This window comes from Oryza brachyantha, chromosome 5, assembly GCF_000231095.2.
Source record: "Oryza brachyantha chromosome 5, ObraRS2, whole genome shotgun sequence".
In the NCBI taxonomy this organism is placed as follows: domain Eukaryota; kingdom Viridiplantae; phylum Streptophyta; class Magnoliopsida; order Poales; family Poaceae; genus Oryza; species Oryza brachyantha.
This window is the reverse complement of record NC_023167.2, coordinates 11,243,578-11,262,740: the sequence shown is the minus strand read 5'-3', so window position 1 is coordinate 11,262,740 and position 19,163 is coordinate 11,243,578. Positions and strand designations below refer to the sequence as shown.

Sequence of the window (19,163 nt, the reverse complement as noted above, 5' to 3'; positions counted from 1 at the left end):
ACACACAGCGAGGTAGGGTGGCCGAGGCGTAGCCAAGAGACACGGCAACATGGTGAGGGTTCATCGGTGATAGGGATCGATGGGTGCTTGGGTCGGCGACAGGGACCGTCGCTATCACTACCAGGTCCACCGCTTTCCACATCGTCGTAATCGGTTTTGTAGGATCGAACAAGATCAAACAAACCTACCAGAAGGGGGTAAATGGTAGGGAAAAACAAAACCCAAAAACCTTTCGCGGAATAAAGGATTACCTCTGTTGAAGAAATTGACGAAGGCTTGCTACCTTGATTGCGTCGCTCCTGTGTCGCCGCTACCTTGATCGCGCCGCTCATATGCCGCCAAACAGATCATCGAATCGCGCCACTCCTATGACGTCGATCGGATCGTCGGAATCCAAAAAATAACCAGTAGATGAAAGCCGAAAACGTAGATTGAATGATCTTGACTTCATTGCATCAACTGGTATATTTACAAAATGCACCAACAGCACTCCTATCAAAATCGTCGATCTAGAATCAACAACTAAATCTCACAAAAAGCACACCAGGAGCATACCCCTCGGCACCTATTTATATCAAAAAGTCCATCACCAAACAGGAGTAGGACTCCTTATACTAAAAGAACTCATCTCTTAGTTTTCCTAATCAAATTCAATATGCCAAAATCAGACACAACCGCAGAAGTCTAAACGTGCTACAGTAGTCCGACTGCTACAGTACCCGCCGCGCTACAGTAATCCGGGTCCGCCACAGTAATCCGATCCGGTTGCTACAGTACCGTGCGCTACAGTAATCCGGCCCTGATTACTGTAGCGGATTTCCTTTTCTTTTCCATCCAATTTTGATCCGATTTACTTCGTGATTTTTCCAGTGCTTACACATACAACATGTGAAGCACGTTACAATTCCATTCTACACGATGTTCTTCCACCGTGTGTCACCTTGTATCCAATATCGTCACCCGACATCCTCGATCATCTGGACCTCAGCTTCTCTCTAAGGCTAGTCATGATCCCGCCGTCGTTGACCTATACTGACCTCCAAGTCACCTGCACACACAGAAATAAACCAATCGTTTTCGGACACAGATATCGTAACTTGACCTACATTAATCACACACACTCGCATCAACACCTTAATTGTTTCTAAACCAAATTCAATTTATAAACCAAATCACAAGCCAATTGTTTATCAGAAAATATTAATCATGCATATGATCTTACGTGTTTATATAGCGTCGTTGGATTCACTGTATTTAGGAAAAAATTTAGGTTAGACTACCCATATCCTAAATGCACACGCCACTTCATGAGAGTCCTCACGACACAGTGCCCCATCCACACCCGGTCAGCGATCTAACGTCAGGCAGCACCACCACGTTATCACCTAAAACTAGTATCCGATTTGGTATTTTTATAAGCCACGTGTTTATATGACTTTAATAATATAGAAAAATGAGTTTTTTAAGACTTTCTACCGTTATCTAAATTCATACGGATACTAATAAATGCATATAATTTACTTTTTACCTATAATTTTTGACTCTTTATCTTATTCAAAAAACTTTTGCGATTGATATTTTTGTTTTTATTACATGATAAATCATGAATAATATTTTACGTGTGACTAATTTTTTTTCTAATTTTTTAAATAAAACGGATGTTCAAACGTTAAACGTTAGACATGAAAACCAGAGAATTGATTTTTTTCGGACGGAGAGAGTACTGTATAAAACGGATGCAGTACAACCTTTTCCTTGTCCTCTCTGTCTCTCTCCACTTCTCCAGTCTCCACCCTTTTGCCTTTTTCCTGTCTCTCGCACCGGAGGTGAGGCACAGTGCGAGGCGACGAGGCTGAAGAAATAATAATAAAAAATAAATCTGAATAACAAACGGGAAACGAAAATACCCTAGGCCGGCCGGCGGGCGGCCGTGGTCTCGGCGGCACGTCGGAGACTGTTGCTGAGGGTGGGGGCGGCAGACGTGAGTGAGATGGTGGGCGGCGGGGGGAGGAAGAGGAGGAGGGAGGAGGAGGAGGTGGTGGTGGTGGCCGGGCGTAGTCGTGGAGCGGTGGTGGCGAGGCACGAGGAGCGGGAGCTGGACGGCGATGCTTCCGCCGGCGGGAGAAGGAGCCGGGGCGACGAGCTTCTCGATCCTGACCAGCTCACCTACATTGTAAGAGAATGCTCCCCGCTCGGTGTTCCTATTCCGTTATTTCTATTAATTGTTTTTTTTTGTGAGATGGTTGATGAGATGGTGGTTGCGAATCAGCAATGGTGTCATCTAAGATTGTAGCTTCATAGAATTTTGTGGTTGAATTTTTTTTTCTGTTTCTGCACGTAGTTTTGGTTTTGGTTGATAACAAGGTGATTACTGATTGGTAATGTAACATGGTGAGAGAGCGTGGTTAGTGTGTTAGCATCAGCTGATATCTTGGGGATTGTCTGTGGGAGTATTAGCCTGAAGCTGATAAGCTAGTGTCCATTTAGTGCATGAATTTCCTCTCTATCATGTGTATCGTTGATGGCGATTTCTGGTACAGTGGTATGTCCTCCTGGTGAAACCCAGAGTTTTGTTGGTACAGTACTTCAGTGCTAGCCCGGAGGATTTTTATGAGTGCTGTTGTAGCAGTGAACCAGCACATAATTTTGACCGCTTTACTATCCTGTGATTGGAAGCGTAATGTTTTCAAGATTGGTTTATATAGGCATGTATTGGTTAATTTGCTTTTTGTGAAAAATCTGCAAGGTTATTATCTATTACATACATAGAATGAAGCGATTAACTTGTGAGTTGATGTGATGCGTTATATAGGCCATTTAATCTAATTCTAATTTTTTTCTTGCTCTTAAACAAGATATTGAAATCCTGATTGTCATGCCAAAGCATTTGCTATGGTGTCATGGATTCTTTATTTAGGTACCATATGGCTAGCCTGATAAGTTACTTCAATAAGCTATTGGGGTGTCTAACCATAAGCTCACCAAACCTTCCCATAATCGATTTGTTTGTCAGGTAAAACTATATTATAAGCTCTAGAAAGTGTAATAGATAAACAATAAAAATCCCGCATATATGCCAAGTAAAAAAGTTTAACATTCTCTTTTGTTTCATTAGTTGTCAGCCCATGCATCCTCATTAATTCATGTTTCAAACAAAGTTTTTAGCAATAGCTTTGTTGGCCAGTTGAGCTTTATAGTATTTGAATTGAAAACCTTAAGCAACATGATATTCTACCAGGATGACTTATATAGCGATAGTTACATTTGACTAAATTTTCTTATATTCTACAATTCTATACTATATTATCATTATTAAGATTATAATTTTTGTTGCACATGCTGCATATTTCTAGAGTTGATAGTCTGTGCAGAACCGCAGACATAAGAAAACTCTGGTTTTGGTTTGAAATGTATACTGACTGGATTTTCGGATGCGCTGACAGGTGACAATCTATTTGTACACCCATATATAAAATCATATATGATTCAGTTTATATCTCCTTTTATCAATTTCTAGGTAGTTTCATGTTTTCTGTTATTTTCTGGATCACCATAGGATTTGTAACTGTTTATTATATAATGATGTAGGATTTCTAGCTTTCCTTCCTTGCCATGATTAATGTGGGGGGTCTAGTATTATGATACATGAGGGTGAAGGTTCTACATTTGTATAGTAAAATCATAGCCTGATTAGTAGATTGCTGGGTTCTTTGCCATGATGAACGCAGTATTATGTTGTAATTTTGGATTTTAATTTGATGCTTAAAACTTGATTCAGTACTGGGAAGCACATATGGTATTGACGTTGATAATTGTCAATTTGTTTGCTTTCTAACTTGCCCGTGTCTGAGCTGCAACTTCTAATACCAGTGGTTCAGAAGGACAAATACCGTACCATATAGCTGACTATGGTTTGCATTCACACCCTCATATTTTCGCTTTTGCTTATACTTATAAATCAAAATTCGAATTTTTAATCTTAAATTTGGAGTTTTTTCATCAAAGTTTATTTTTCAGCATTTGCTTTTAGATTGCTAAAAACACGTATATAAAATTTTTATTCACGAATTACTTTTTATTTGCAAATATGCTGTTTTTCTTTTGCCAAACAATGAGGGCCTCAGTTTCCAAGTCTAATTTATCAGTGATGGCCTGATGGGTTAGATGCTACTTTTGGCACCTACATTAGTTTTTTTTTTGTTTGGATAGTGAGCTTTGAGGAATTCTAGGGAATGAATTATTCTTTCCGCGTTTGCTAAATGCTAATGCATTCTAGATATTAGGTCTTCAACCTTCTATTTCCATACTTACTCCCGAAATGTCTTTCTCTTTCACACGTTGTCTTTATCTTTTGTTTGCAGTCTTAAAAACAATTTTCTCTTCGTGAAATATCAGCATAAAATAAATTATGATGTATGCCGTACAGGATGAAAAACTTCAAAACGTCCTAGGTCATTTCCAGAAGAAGTTTGAAGGTGGAGTATCTGCTGAGAACTTGGGTAAGGTGACTACAGCTTTGCCACATTTTCTACATGGAGCTACTGGTGTTGTACTGAACTAGTGATGTATGTGCAAAATCATTCACACTTCATAGGGTCACAATACGGGGGTTATGGTTCATTCTTGCCAACATACCAGCAGTCTCCTGCCTCATTTCAATCTAGAAGCACTGCAGTTCTACCCAACCATGGCAGTGCCTCAAGATCACCTTATATGCCACTGGAGGTATACTGCAAACTTCATAATGCCATGTTGGCTTATTTGGATTACTCTCTAATGTTAGCACCATGTTGTGATGTACTTCCAGAGTGCAGAGGAAAACCCTTTTGTCAAGCATGCAATAGATAGCAGGACGAAAAACAATTATGGCCAAAGAATGTCCACTGAGAATTATTATTCTCAACAGTACAGCGGTCCTGAGCAGAAAACAGCAAAAATACGTATCAAGGTGAACAATAAATGCCTAGCAAGAAATAATGCTGCTATCTACAGTGGCCTTGGCCTCGACATTTCTCCTTCCTCATCTATAGATGACAGTCCACAAGGGAGCATTGAGGCTCCTGAGTCAAAAATTTTGCCAGATGAATCTGCAGATGCCATTTTTCAGGTTAAATTTTGCACCATCAATTCAATTTAAATACGCAGAACCTCTGATGATCGATTTTTAAGAGATTAGATAATTCATTTTGTTGTTTGAACAGATAATGACCCACCATTCTGTTCCTGGAGGATTCTTGCTCTCACCTCTTCCAGAAAATGTTCTGGGACTGAGAAAAAAGTCAACAGCTGTAACTAAGAAACATGAAGCACCTGCATATGATAATAACAAATCAGAATTACAAAGGAACTGTTGCCATAGAACCTCTGCTGCTCCAGATAACAACTATCAGTTGGTGAAGAAAATTAAATGTGATGAACAGAGAGGTCACCTTTCTAAGTTCGAGAATTCAGCATGCATACATAACAATGCAACAATTATGAAAAAGGGAACTAAGCCTGAGTTGCAGGATATTTCAGAGGATACAGATTTAATCCGTTTACCAAGAAGTGCAAAGATAGACAAACACGCAATTGGGGAATCAGCAGACTTTATGGCTGAGACTTCAGGTCACCTAAAGGAAACAAAGAATGGTCCATTCAAGGGGAAAAGAAGTACTGAGAGTTCATTGTCAATCATCCATGTTAAAGCTGATAATTTAGCAAATGATGATATACATCCAAAAGGCAATGGAAATATAAGAATAACTTTAGTAAGAAATGCTTTTAAATATTCTAGGAAGGAGAATAAGATGGAACATTCACTTGTTGATGGGTTTTCACATAAAATTAAATCTGATGAACGCAATGATCAATTTGTTGCCACTTCAAGTCAACTGCAAATTGATCCTCCTAAGAAAATATCACTTAAGAGAGACAAATGGAAAGTGGTGCGTGCAAAAGATGAACCATCACAGTACAAAAGTAAGGAATCGAGAAGTTTGGCAGATGCAGGGTCCATGGGTACCACAGAAATTGTAGCAGGAAATTCTTCTGAATTACTGATAGGGAAGAAAGTGTCCTCTTTGCAAGCTTCGCTGTCTAGGAAGAAAATCAAAGTTAAGACCCATAAAACACCTAGCTATGGTACCCCTAAAAAACCTAATGGTGATTTTGAGCGTGATGCGTTGGATCATAGAATTGATTCGAGTTGCATACATCTTGAGGATAAGAGCTTGAAGACTGGGAGCGAGACTGTTACAGCTGGATTGACTGATAAGCATTTTTCAGGTGGTGGAAATGACGAAGACCACAAGATCTCTCCCATGTTGGTTGATAAGTCTGTTCCTATGCCATCAAGGTGCAAGAATGAAACTGCAGAATCATCCATGGCAACGCCTGCTCCTAAACCTTTTGACCAATGGGTATGCTGTGATAAGTGTGAGACTTGGCGCCTTTTACCCTATGGGATGAATCCGGATATACTTCCAAAAAAATGGCGGTGTAGCATGCAGAGTTGGCTGTAAGTTTCTGCAAGAAACATTAAATCTGATTCATTATTTTTTATCTTCTCATTTCATGCTTTATATTTGTCTACCCACCAGTTTCTGTGAACTGAAATAACTGACAGGAGTATTCCCTTCACTCTATATACACACGCCACAATTTAGTTTCATCTGAAACTCAAATGCGGTCTTTTCATTTTCAACTGCCCTGATAGGCCACTACCTGAGAGGGAAAACTGTTGAGATCACATGATTGATTTTGTTCTGATTTATTTGTGATCTTTGGATTCATGTTTTTTTCTTCCAGGATCTTCTGGAAAATTATATCTCCAGTCATGTCATTGATTGCAAATACTGTTGAGCAATTTTTTTTGCATTCATGGTGCTTGTTTATTTTTAATTGATTACTGTTGTAACTCTTTGTAGGCCTGGAATGAATAACTGCAAAGCAAGTGGCGATGAGACTAACCGAGCTGTTCGTGCACTTTATATGGTTCCTGCACCTGAAAATAACATCGTTTTCGATAGTCGTTATGATACTGCTGCATTATTTAGATCCAATGATGCAGTCATCGCTTCAGATAATTTAAGGATGGCCAAAATGTCAAAGTCTTCAGTGAAGCTAGATGCTCCTAGGAATCCTGATGATCTTGACTGCTTTCCTAAACTCAGAGAAAAACAGAAACGGTTAGAACCATCAGATAAAGGTGCAAAATCTAAGGCTTTCTCCATTCGGGTTCTATTATTATTCATTTGATTCTAATTGTTTTTTCTTCAGGACAAACATTTGCAAAAGATCAGATGCATCCAAAAGGGAAAAGCAGTGGGTCTGATTATGATAACCTGATAAAATCAAAGAAATTGAAGAAAGTATATGATAAACCTCCCAAGAACCATCCCCCTGAGTTTGAAAGCAAAAGTAGTCCTTCAACCAAGGAAACTCTAAAAGAACTGCCGAAGCATAGTAATATTTCACCTGGTATGGGAATGTATGCTTCACCTTCATCAAGTAAGCGGTTTTGTGATGGAGATAACATTTTCTCAAATAGGCGCACTAGAGCTTCAGATACAAGACAATCTGATCTTCAAGACTTGTCCATTAAGAAGAATAAATCAAAACAAATGCAGTTAAAACATCATGGTCCTTATCCTCTGGCTTGTGATGCCTTTGCAAAACATGTTGTAAATGAAGCTTTAAGTGAAAGCAATGCTGCCAAGGAGAGGCCTGTGTCAGACCTGAAGTATGTGGAGGTAAATGATCATGAGAAATCTGCTCATGCCAGAGGCCCTTTTTCTGGGATGGATAGCAATGCAATATATGGTGAGAAAGAGGGTTTAGGTGAGAAAAACCTGGAGAATATGTATTTCCAGCACCCATTGCTCTCTGAAAGTTCAGTAAGGAGGAATATCTGTAACGTGCAAGCATCTACAGCTGCCACTTCCAGTTCATCTAAGGTGTCTAGTTCCCACAAGATTATACCTGACTTTCAAGAAACAAGGACATCACCTGTTGAGTCAGTTTCTTCATCACCCTTGAGAACTTCTGAAAAGAAAAACTTCGATCGACATAGAACAAATTCATGTACAGTGGCAGGAATTTTGCATTCTCAGGAGTTGGCGAAAACCGGCGCTTCATGCTCCAAGGAAAAATATGGTTTTGAATGTGGTTCTGGTCACACAAATCCTCATGTTTCTGGTTGCTCTAATGGAGACATGCATCAAGATGCTTGGGAGGATGGGGACTTGCAGAAGGATAAACAAGATCTATTGACAAATGGATTGTGCAACAGCAGAAGTTCTGGGCTTGGTATAAGGCACGACCAAGGGCAACTGAATCCTGTGGTGGATCAGAAAGTTAATTTGCATGTCCTTTCAATTCATGGCAATGGTGATTTCAGAAGGCCAACACCCAATCAAAGTGGGAAGACATTGTCTCAGTATAATTCAAATCAAACTGACCAAACAAAAATGTCCTCTGGGAAGCAACCAACACAGGCTAAGCCTGATAAAGGGAATGTAGAATACAGATACCTGAAAACAAATCCATCTACTGTTGAAGGAAGCAAGCTATTGCCAGGATTAAACAATAGAGTGAATGGAAATACCTCCTACAAGGCAAAACAGTCAAACAAGTCTGTAGCCAAAAATATGAAGCATGCAATTCTTAATGCTGACGCTTCAATTCAAAGTAATGCATCTGTTCTGCTGAAGGAAGCTAGAGATCTGAAGCACTTGTCTGACCGCTTAAAGGTTTGGATGTTTGATGCCTTACTGAAATAATTTTTTTACTTAAAGTTCTCTTGATTCAGATTCCATTGCCCTCACGTACAGGGAAAGGGGGATGACCTTGAGAGTGCAAACATGTGTTTTGAGGCTTGCCTAAAATTTCTCTATGTCGCATCTATCAAGGAGACTCCTGGTATTGATAGCTCGAAACAAGGGGATACTCTCAATATCATGACATTATATTCTGCTACTGGAAACCTGTGTGGGTAAGCAATTTGCAGTTCACGTCTTCTACAGGCAGGCAGCATATAGTTTTGTTGTTAGATTACTATTTGTATTTGTACCCTTTTAACATTCTTGAATGAATTCAGGATGGCAGTAACTTCTGTTTTGGGAATTGGGAAAAAATGATTCTTGTTAGGAACCATTTCAAAACAACTACTAGTGCCTTAATTGCTTCTTGTGTGTACTTCTAACTATTATGGTTGAACTTTCATGCATTCGATGTCTGTTCATGGACATGCCTTTCATTTAACTGTTAAATACAACTTGTTCCTTTAATTCTTGTGTAAAAATTAATATCGCACATATACTATACTAATATGCCCTGTTGGCTTGTTCAACAGATTTTGTGCCCGTGAATTTGAGCGACTTAAGAAAATGGCAAATGCTGCTTTGGCATATAAATGTGTGGAAGTAGCATACATGAAGGCAGCCTTCTACAAGCATCCTGGTGCAAGTAAAAATAGTCATGAATTGCAGGCGGCATATATGATGGCTCCTCCAGGTTTTACATATGCTCTAATTCATGATGTTGCTTAGTTGTTTAATAGTTTATGAAATGACCTCCTTGGAATGGGCTTGACCATCAAGGGGCCATTTTTTTTAATTATAATTGTTGTTGTGGTCATTTGGATTTGCATGGTGATGCTTTCTTCATTTCTCAAACCAAGGTTCCTTTTGGAGGTCAGGATCAGATTATCCTAGGATCAAATATTTCTCAAACCAAATGCCTCAATCCTCATAAAAGTAGGGATGCTTAAATATATGAAAATCTGTATCTGTATTCAGTTTTATCATAAGTAAAATGTAATAGCTTAGAAACGGATAGAAAGTAAAGTAAGTTTTTCAATGGTTCTAGGATTTCGTCCTTGCACTATTATTTTTGTGAATCTCGTATCAATTTTCAATATTTTGTTTATTAGACAAAGACAACCTTCATTTTTTTTGGTGATACCAATGCTGAAACAAGTTACAATCCATTCTTTTGTTAAAAATGTCTGATAATCCACACTCCTCTTGTTTTATCCTTGGCCAGCTGAATCACCGTCATCTTCTGCCTCAGATGTTGATAACTTAAATAACCCAATTACAGTTGCTAAGATTGCTATCACAAGAGATCTATGCTCTTTTCAGATTTCTAAAAATTCAATATCTCGAAACAATCATCACTTGATGGGATTGCTTGCTTATGTAAGTTGCGTATTTTCGCCACTTGGATAGTTGATATCAATATCTCAAGTTATGAGTTTTGACTTATGGCTGCACACAGCACCTGCAATTGACATTGCATGGTTAATATTTCTCCATTCAATTCTTATTTATATTTAGAGCGATACATGTTATTGTGGTCAAATGTGTACTTACGGTAACTCCATGATTGTAAATTTCAACCTGACAGTTTCTCCTATGATTTTTTCAATTTGCTAGATAAGGTGAGTATTTAGGACCAATTACCATATAGTATAGTGGTACTAAAAATGTTCAAGAAAATCAAGCTCATCTTATGCTGAAAGAGTAAGGATGAAGAACATCATACTTCTGTTTTTCTGCATGGAACATATAGAAGATTATAAATACCAAAATAAGTCCCCATATGGTGAAAAGTCAGAATAATACGATTCTATTCCACATCACAGTCTTAGTTGATTCCCAAACAGATCAATCCCAGACTCCCTGTTCTGTGCAAAAATTAAGCCTATACTTGTTTGTGTCTGTATGTGCCAGCTTGTTAAGTGATTGATGACAAATTGGCAATTCTGCCTGAATGTTGCAGCAGAGTTTTGTATCACTGGAAACTGCTTATAGATTTCTAGAGAACGTAGAAAAATTATGCCCAGGTGTTTCAATTTTAGAATTTTTCAAATTTTAAAAGTGATAATACTCTTCAAACCTTTTGGTTCAGTTTGAATTGTGTTATTTGTTAGTTCAAGTTGACTGGTTATTTATCCCAGTAGCTACTCCACAATTATTATCCAATCATGATTTGAGATATCTTAGTGAGAATTAAGGAAGTTTCACTTCTATTTTTTTTTAGTTTGTAAGTATTTTATTTCCTGATTGCAAGCTCTTGTACAGGCAGAGGACACTAATTATGCATTTGAGGGAACCAGAAAGTCGCAAAGTGCATTTTCTGCCTATATTTCTGGTCTCAAGAAAGATCAGTCTGATGGCATTGGTCTTTTAAGGGATGCCCTTAATTTCAATTTCCATAATGTCAAGGGGCTGCTGCAATTGATTCGTATGTCACTGGAGTGTATCAACCATGAAAGTGTTAAGTAATATAATGGGCATTCTTTCTGTGAATAGATATACAAGTTGGCAATGTCTCTATGTCGTTTTACAACAGATGCCTCCAGTATGGTTGTAAGAATGGAGCAAGATTAGCAATTTTCTAACAAAGGAAATTTATGCTGCCATGGTTATCACCTGGAAGTATTCTTTGTGAACGATCTTTTTTTACCTGTGCCAACCAGGGTTTTACAGAGAATTAGTCAACAAGTATAAATTGCTACTTTTCAGTTTCAATGTCTGATTAGTTTCCAATTCCATTTGTTGACTTGAACCCAATATTCACCTATTCATTGCTGTGCTGGTAAGAAATACTCATTTTGTTTACCCTCCTTTTATACATGTATGCCTGAGCCTGAGTATCCACCTAGTGGCTGGCTTGCTCAATCTTCTCTTGTACTCTTGAATCTTGATACGAAATGTTGCATATTTTGTACACTCCAAATGTTGAATCCATTAAATAAGAAACTTATAATCCTAGCAAACTGGCTAGATTTACTCTTATTAGAGTATTTGTTTTTTATTTCTAACATATACAGCTGATTTTTCTTAAACAGGGAAAAGATTGCAGTGGGACAATGTTGAACCTAATAATCTATGCCCGAGTTCCTACGGAAGCATAGATCTATCAATGAAGGTTCCAATAGGCAAGAAACTTTAACTCTTTCGTTCTTAAATTTTTATGTTGCACTAGTGTTTTAGTTCAGTCGTGTACTTAAATTGATAACTAAGTCAAGAATGTTTGTGTGATTGCACTTGGTGTTATTTCACTAGATCTGCCCTCCTTCCCCCATCTAATAGGTAGGCTATATTTGTGACAGGTAATAGGAAAAACCTGGATAATTCTTTTTTCAGAACCATATGCTATGGATTAGGAGAAAGACAAAAGCATATCCGTCATTCTGTTACAACTGCAGTGAAGTAATCTTATATGTTCTTATGTTGGCCAAGTTTGAAACAAGACATCGTTTGTTGCATTCAGTTGTGGAGGCGCATCATAACTCAGCTACCAAGTGAACAAACTTGCAGAGGATGGAGAAGTGAGGTCATTCTGCCACCACCTCTGACTCCAATTTTTGTGTACATGTATGCAAACTAATAATGAGCTAACTGCTGCCCCTTCTTTCTCCATACTGCTGCACATCTATATAGGTATACCTGAAAGGCTAAAACAGAAAACAGAAATGGAGAACTTTGATACAGTTTCAGTTGATTTGTCTGTTCTTCCTGAGTGACTTAAATTCATTCTTTTGGTATACTGCAAAAACAGCTGCCTAATAGCTACTACCTCCGTTAAATAATGTAAGTCTTTCTAGCCTTGTCTAAATTCATCAATTGGTGAATATATATATTTTATATATATATGTCTAGATTTAATAGCATTCATATGAATCTAGATAAGGCTAGAAAGTCTTACATTGTAAAACAGAGCGAGTAAGTGATTCTTAGTGCAGTAGGCCATTTTTGAGCTAACCGATGATGGTTGTGTTTTTCTAACATGGCAAGTGTTGTACGGGTTCCTGCCTCAGCATCTCCATTGTACATTTGTTACCTGCTTATATGATGTTATTCAAAAATATTATTTGCATCTGGAAAGGCTGTCTGATCCCATATGTTAATATATTATACATTTATATTACAGTGAAAAAGGAAACTCAATCCGGTGACTTTTACAGCAGGGTGTATATACCTTTCTCTTTTCCAAAAAAAAAAAATCCATCTTGAATTTTCTTCCCCTTTCACTTGGGTATTATTTCAATCAGCCTAAGGCAACTGGATAGACTATGAATTGCTTATAGGGAGAAGTGAAATGTTATATATTATAAATCTAATAAAAAAGAACCTTTAGAACTTGATGCATAAAATTTTGAGAAATAAACCCAAACTAGGTAGTGTGTAAGCCACGACCAAAAGTCATTCATATTTCAACTTCGTTTGTGATTTTGACTTTTTAATAGTAGTTTACACGAGCTTTAATACAACTGGGGGTTCGCCCTATATTTTTCCATGGGAGAGAATGCTAATATTTCACTTTCTAAAAACTTGTATTGAATTTATCTAAAAAAATATTGGGCATAAAAATTATACACTCATTCAACATAATCTAAAAATAAATAACTTGTATTAGGAACATATATTTTTGTTTAAATTATATAAGTGAGCTAATTTTAGATATGTATAAATATTATGAATGCATCTGGTAACCTATTGGGGATATATTTTCAACCTAATTTCTAAAATTCAGTTTTAGAGATCAATTTTAGAGATCTCTTTTTGAAGATGCTCTAAGCTTCAACGGTGTAGTGGGCGGAGGTTACTATTGAAAAAGAAAGATATACAACAAGAAAAAAAAAGTCTCGCATGTAGTAGCAGCTTTATTCAACACATCCTCATTGAGTAACTGGGTGGATTCTAGAGAGAAAAGAGGAAAACGTTAAACTTTTGGTCTCTTGTCTTATTTTGAGTTAAAATATCATCCCTAAATTGCAACAACACAAATCTTAACCCTTCAACTTGCAAAATCCGGTTAAATTAGGTCCTCTAGTAATATAGATGTTGGTTTTGGCTGACATGATATCCTAATCGGCAAAAAGAAAAAAAACATGTAGGGGCCATATGTATGTGTGGGATCCACCTCCTTCTTCTTTACTCTCTCCCATCTCTATTTCCCTCTACTATAGTGCGAACCGATGGCACCGAGCACAGACATGCGATAATGGATCTTATCGCAACAAACCGCGGTGACGCTCTAGCTCCGTCCGCACCCTCTTGGGTTGTGGTGGCAGAGATAGGAGAGTGTGCAACGAGGTCGGGGGTCGTGGCTCCCTCCTTCCCGTTGTCTCTTTCCTCACCAGCCGCCACTGCTGCCTTATCACGAACGGGATGACAAACTTGAGTTCATCGACTCCCTAGCTAGTCCAAGTCAGGAAGTATGAGGACAACGCGAGAGAGAGCCACGAGGCTGAGGTCAGCGTCATCATCCCCTAGGCCCTAGCTAGCATGTTGTCGATTGCCAGGGAGCCACATGGACGAGGTGGCCATGTGGAAGATGAGCACACCCTTTATCTCCCTCGTTTGCTTAGCAGTCTCCATCCGCCTATGAATGTGCAAGCATTGACGTAGCCAAGGAAAGAGATGGAGCTCGTTGGGGGTGAGAGGAGAGGTGGAGCTCACCATGGAGCTAGGGTTGAATGCGAGGGGGGCAAAACTTGGCATGATGGCCACATCACGACGGTGCTCCCATTCCGAATGTTTGGTCGCGTTGCAAAGGGGAACCGTGGAGGGGAAAAGGTTTACTATGAAGGAGGACTGAGGGGTGGTGATTGAGTTTTAACCATACCTAAGATAGTAAGGAAGGTGAAATGGCGACTGGGCCTAGCATGCTACCAAGGTCACTACCGTCATTGTTGGCATATAAAGGATCAACAAATCACATAGGATGAATGTGCACCTAAAAAAAACTACCAGTGAAAATTAAATCCCCATTGAAGTCTTTGATCCCAACTACTAGAGCCTCTAGTCTTAAGGTTTCTGCACATATAGAAAACTTTCACCAAACACTCTGGTACAAGGTACAAGATACTTTGGTACCCCAAAACTCAGTCTATCAAAGTTGAGCATAGAGATACCATAGCATAAACTAATCCAAAAGCAACACATAGTGAGAACAAAGGGACATGACATTTTTTTCTACCGAAGTTTGAATTTCTCAATCCTACTCTCCATTGAGGTGTTTCAAGAAGTCGGATTGCACTTGATCCCTTGCCTCAACAAGCTCACAACCACGAGAAAGCCTTGAATCAATACCAAGGTGAGTCGTTCTCGGATGGCCATCGGAGGTCCAAATCAAATGACAGACTCCAAACTTCGATGAGACCCGCTTTATCAAACCAACTCCTAGAAGTGAGCCCAGATCTAATATGTTATATCATTTCCCCATGGAGGTATGGAAGACCTCATACACACTTCCCGAGCAAATCACACCATTGAATTGCTCGCAAGTGACACATAGCTGGCTAGGAGGAACATCTCCAAGAGTAATAGACTTGAATGAATGCTGATGGTGATCCCGAAGTGCTCCACACCAAATCCTAGTTGTCTTCCATAATTCCCAAGTGCTCTCTTTACCCTCTCTTTCTCCATAAGAATCTACACTAAAATCACGAAGGAGTGATGAAGATCCCTAGATGGGTTGGTGGAGTTGAAGTGTCACCCCCCCCCCCCCCCCACCAAGGGAGGTAGAGTCAACAAATTCTTCCTCAAACCGAACTAGTCATTACTCATAGTTCAAACACCGGAGACTCTTGCGACACTTAAGCCCACTCAAAACACACAATTTGGAATATCAGGTGACTATCCCTAGAGACTCTAGTAGAAATTTTTTGCTAGATAGAAAATTCCTATTGGAGACTTAGTCCTTTGGGCTAGACACTCTGGTTCAAACTCACTATTTCACAAAAGAGTTATTATACAAGGATGAGGATAAGTCAAACCAGCCAAATAGCCATCACGATAGCCAAAACCAACCTCAATACTATCAGAGGCCCTAATTTGATCTAGTTTTTCAAGTCGGTGGGTCTAAGATTTTAGTATTGCGATTCAGGGATAAGATTAAAACTCGATGGCAAGATAAGGGACCTATAGTGGACTTCATCCGGAGGGCCGAAACAGCCCAGCAGTCACCAAACGCAACTCAGGCCCAATCCATGCATCCCTCCCAAAACCCTAGCCCGCCATTCTCTACACCACCCTATATATACACATTCCCAAGAAAGCTGTGGGTTCGTGTTCCTCCGCCGCCTCCTCCCTCGCCGCGCAGCCGTCAGCCTCACTTGCTCCAACGATCCGATGCTGTTCTCTTTTTCTCTCCTCTCCTCTCCTCTCTGATTGATCTGCGATCTCTTTCGGTTTCGGTTTGGATTCTTTTGTTTCGTTTGCTTTTTGCTGTTGGTGAATCTTGGGGACGCTGTGGCTGTGATGCGTATTGATAAGGGATTTTCTGAGGGATGGAGACCTGGTTTTCCTCCTCCTGATTGAGAGAAACCAATGGATCCTTCTGAGCCTGCCCAAACCGACCCAGCGATTTCATTCTTCTTTTTTTTCTCTGTTTTGTTTGTGTGCACTTTGTGATCTGAATTTCTTTGTGGTGAACGAAATCCTGTGCCAGATGTGCTCTCAGTTGATGTGAGGATAATTTTTCACAGAAACTCTTTGATGTGTTGACCCGAAAATTCAGACTACAATTATCTGATCAGCTGCTGAATCTTGCCCTTCCAAAAAAAGATTGTTTTTTATTAGAAAGATTAGCTGATGAATCTGCCTTGCAGAAAAAAAAAGGATTTTTTCATCAGAAGATTCAGTTTTTTCCCTTGTTTCCGATTTGAGTTCGATTTGGTACCTAAACAGAGAAGCCGTGCACAATAAGCCGATGCTCTGGACGAAGAGGAGGAAGGAAGCATGGTAGTGCGCACGGAGATTGCCACAAGGTGGTCTGCATGTCTGCTTGCCGTGACGCCTTCGGGTTTTGATCTTGCAGGCCTGGATTTGACCCACATTTTTATCTGTATATTTTACTGCCATTTTGTGTGGTAATCGTGGATTTGTACCACCCATCCTAGCTTCTGCAAAGCCAAACACGAACTCCGGAAAGGGACTGCTTTGGTAGCGCTGAACTCAATGGAGACGTTGTTGAAATACCATCACGATAAAGCTGCGTTGGTGAGGAAATTTATTAAGAGAAACACCTTTTCTTAAGCAGGTTGCGCATCAAATAAGATCGTAAGGAAAACACTTTTCAGGATACTATAAGAAAGCAATTCAGTATCGTATTTACGGGCTCGCATTTCAACTCTAAAATGGTCAGATACATATAGGCATAGTGATGCCCCGAGGGCTGGACGAAAAAAAAACTCGTTCGGCTCAACGAAACAATAGTCTCTCTCACCATCTTGCTCTTTAAAATGTGAAATTTGTTATTTTATCACTCAATGATAATATTAAATAAGTTGTTACTTATGACGAAAAATAACGCGAGTGTTTGTAATAAAATGAAAAAGTAGCATCTAAGTACTAGTTTTAAAATTATCTAGTGTTACGGGTTGAAAATGACCTTAAACGTGGGTTTCGTCTCTTGTTTCATTTCGAATTTTGGTTTCTCTAAAATACAATTATCAAACGGGATACTCTTTTTTTTCATTCTACTTTTGCTCGAAATCTGAAATGGGTTTCTCTCTTTTTTTTATTTTATTTCTGACCGTTTGGCCCTTGCTCACTTGCCCACACTAATTCTCGCTGTTGCCCCTATATACACAGGAGCAAAACGGTCACAAATAATATTAAAAAGGAAAAAATTATTTCAGATTTGGAGCAAAAGAAGAAAATAACAAAATAAAGTAGCGTTATCGTTTGATAATAACATTATAAAGAAACTCAATTCCAAAAGTGGCATAATAGATGAAACCCGAGTGATAGAATAGCAAACTTTTCCTTTAAAATGGACAGAATATGCTTTAGGCCAAATACTCGCTTCCCAAATCTAGCTAGGGCCGTGCTCGTCGGACACAGCCAGGCAGGGCGGGTTCAGCGCCGCGCTCGCGGCGGAGCGGTTCCCGGAGAGGCTCGCCGCCGTCGTGTTCCTCACCGCGTCCATGCCGCCTCATGGCCGCCACCACCGAGGAGGTAAACGTGAACTGCTTGCGATGCATGCATTTGGGATTTTTTTTTTTTTGAGAGAAATGCATCTGGGAATTGGGAAGCTTCTGATCAATCTGGATCTCACTTTTTTTTTTCTTTTGCTCTATCTGCTGCTAGCGGTCTCATTTTTGTCGAGAAGAAATGAATATGATGATGTTTTAACATTGTAATGACTAATGAAACACCCAAAACTGTACATGGAACTTTAAAATTTATACCATAGTACAATCATTTTGCTACATTTCAGACGCACCCAAAATTGTACTACAATAGAAGTATTCATGATCACAATCATTTCCATGATCACTGAAGTACCTAAAAGAAAATATTTTAACCTCGTCTTAATATTTGGTTAATAACATAGGTATGGTTATTTTTGAAATAGATGTATTTATTTGTAAGCCTACAAGTGCTCCCATGTAATTCATCACCTCGGGCGGCGGTCTTAAGCAACGGTTCAAAACTTATATGAAAGTATTCTTTTACGAAGAAATATTTTTTTATAAACAACACATTTAAGATAAACCCATTTTTAGTCCATTGCTGTTAATTAATCGTGGTCAAATATAGGATGCTAGCTCGATGCCTCCATGCCAAACATCACCCATCTTCAAAAAGTATTACTCCCTCCCTCTAGTTTCTTATATCTGACACCGTTAAATTTTGAATCTACTCCCTTTGTCTTAAAACAATTTTATTTTTCACTCATCACACATATATATAATAATACAAAAACTAAATATTATAATACACTCGACTTTATCAAATCTCAATACAATTACTCCCTATTTTATCTATTACCAACCCATTTATTCTTTGCATTCATAAACTCCAATGCAATGATTAGTCAGAAATAAACTTATTTTGGGACAAGCTAAAATAGATTAAAATGATCTAGCTAAAATAGATTAAAATGGTCTTATTTTACGATGGAGTTGCTACATTAGACCATTTATTTTATATGAAAATTACGTAATTATGATTTTTGATTTTTTTAGATTAAAAATACTTTAAGCATGACCTATATATTTGTGTATTTATTAAAAAAATTTAATAAAACGAATTGTAATACTTATATCTAAATATCAATAGCATCAAACATGAAAATATACCGTAGAGAGGAGGTTTTCTCTCCACACACTTATTGCACATACATACCAGCATGGAACTGTGAGGTGATCCGGCGATCAT

General features: G+C 38.7%; 1 protein-coding gene and 3 non-coding genes across 4 annotated transcripts; all 4 read left to right on the top strand.

Moving 5' to 3' along the window:
- Nucleotides 1-1,820: 1,820 nt before the first annotated feature.
- On the top strand, nt 1,821-11,919 carry LOC102717345 (cysteine-tryptophan domain-containing zinc finger protein 5-like). Its single transcript, XM_015837087.1, has 12 exons — nt 1,821-2,173; nt 4,427-4,499; nt 4,595-4,725; nt 4,808-5,107; nt 5,202-6,499; nt 6,909-7,189; nt 7,261-8,732; nt 8,814-8,974; nt 9,335-9,495; nt 10,027-10,181; nt 11,067-11,583; nt 11,837-11,919. The coding sequence occupies exons 1-11, from the start codon at nt 1,991-1,993 to the stop codon at nt 11,268-11,270; spliced, it is 4,419 nt and encodes a 1,472-aa protein (XP_015692573.1). The 5' UTR covers nt 1,821-1,990; the 3' UTR covers nt 11,271-11,583; nt 11,837-11,919.
- A 4,325-nt stretch (nt 11,920-16,244) lies between these two features.
- On the top strand, nt 16,245-16,347 carry LOC121054575. Its single transcript, XR_005811963.1, has one exon. It is a non-coding gene; the product is annotated as a small nucleolar RNA R41 (small nucleolar RNA).
- Nucleotides 16,348-16,456: 109 nt separating this feature from the next.
- On the top strand, nt 16,457-16,536 carry LOC121054582. Its single transcript, XR_005811970.1, has one exon. It is a non-coding gene; the product is annotated as a small nucleolar RNA Z155 (small nucleolar RNA).
- A 187-nt stretch (nt 16,537-16,723) lies between these two features.
- LOC121054591 lies at nt 16,724-16,836 on the top strand. The gene has a single exon (XR_005811979.1). It is a non-coding gene; the product is annotated as a small nucleolar RNA snoR100 (small nucleolar RNA).
- Nucleotides 16,837-19,163: the final 2,327 nt, after the last annotated feature.

Excerpts from the sequence above, each read along its gene's own strand:
- LOC102717345 (XM_015837087.1), top strand. The coding sequence starts at position 1,991 with ATGGTGGGCGGCGGGGGGAGGAAGAGGAGGAGGGAGGAGGAGGAGGTG. Across the intron at positions 2,174-4,426 it reads CTGACCAGCTCACCTACATT|GATGAAAAACTTCAAAACGT; the intron begins GTAAGAGAATGC and ends TATGCCGTACAG. Across the intron at positions 8,975-9,334 it reads GCTACTGGAAACCTGTGTGG|ATTTTGTGCCCGTGAATTTG; the intron begins GTAAGCAATTTG and ends CTTGTTCAACAG.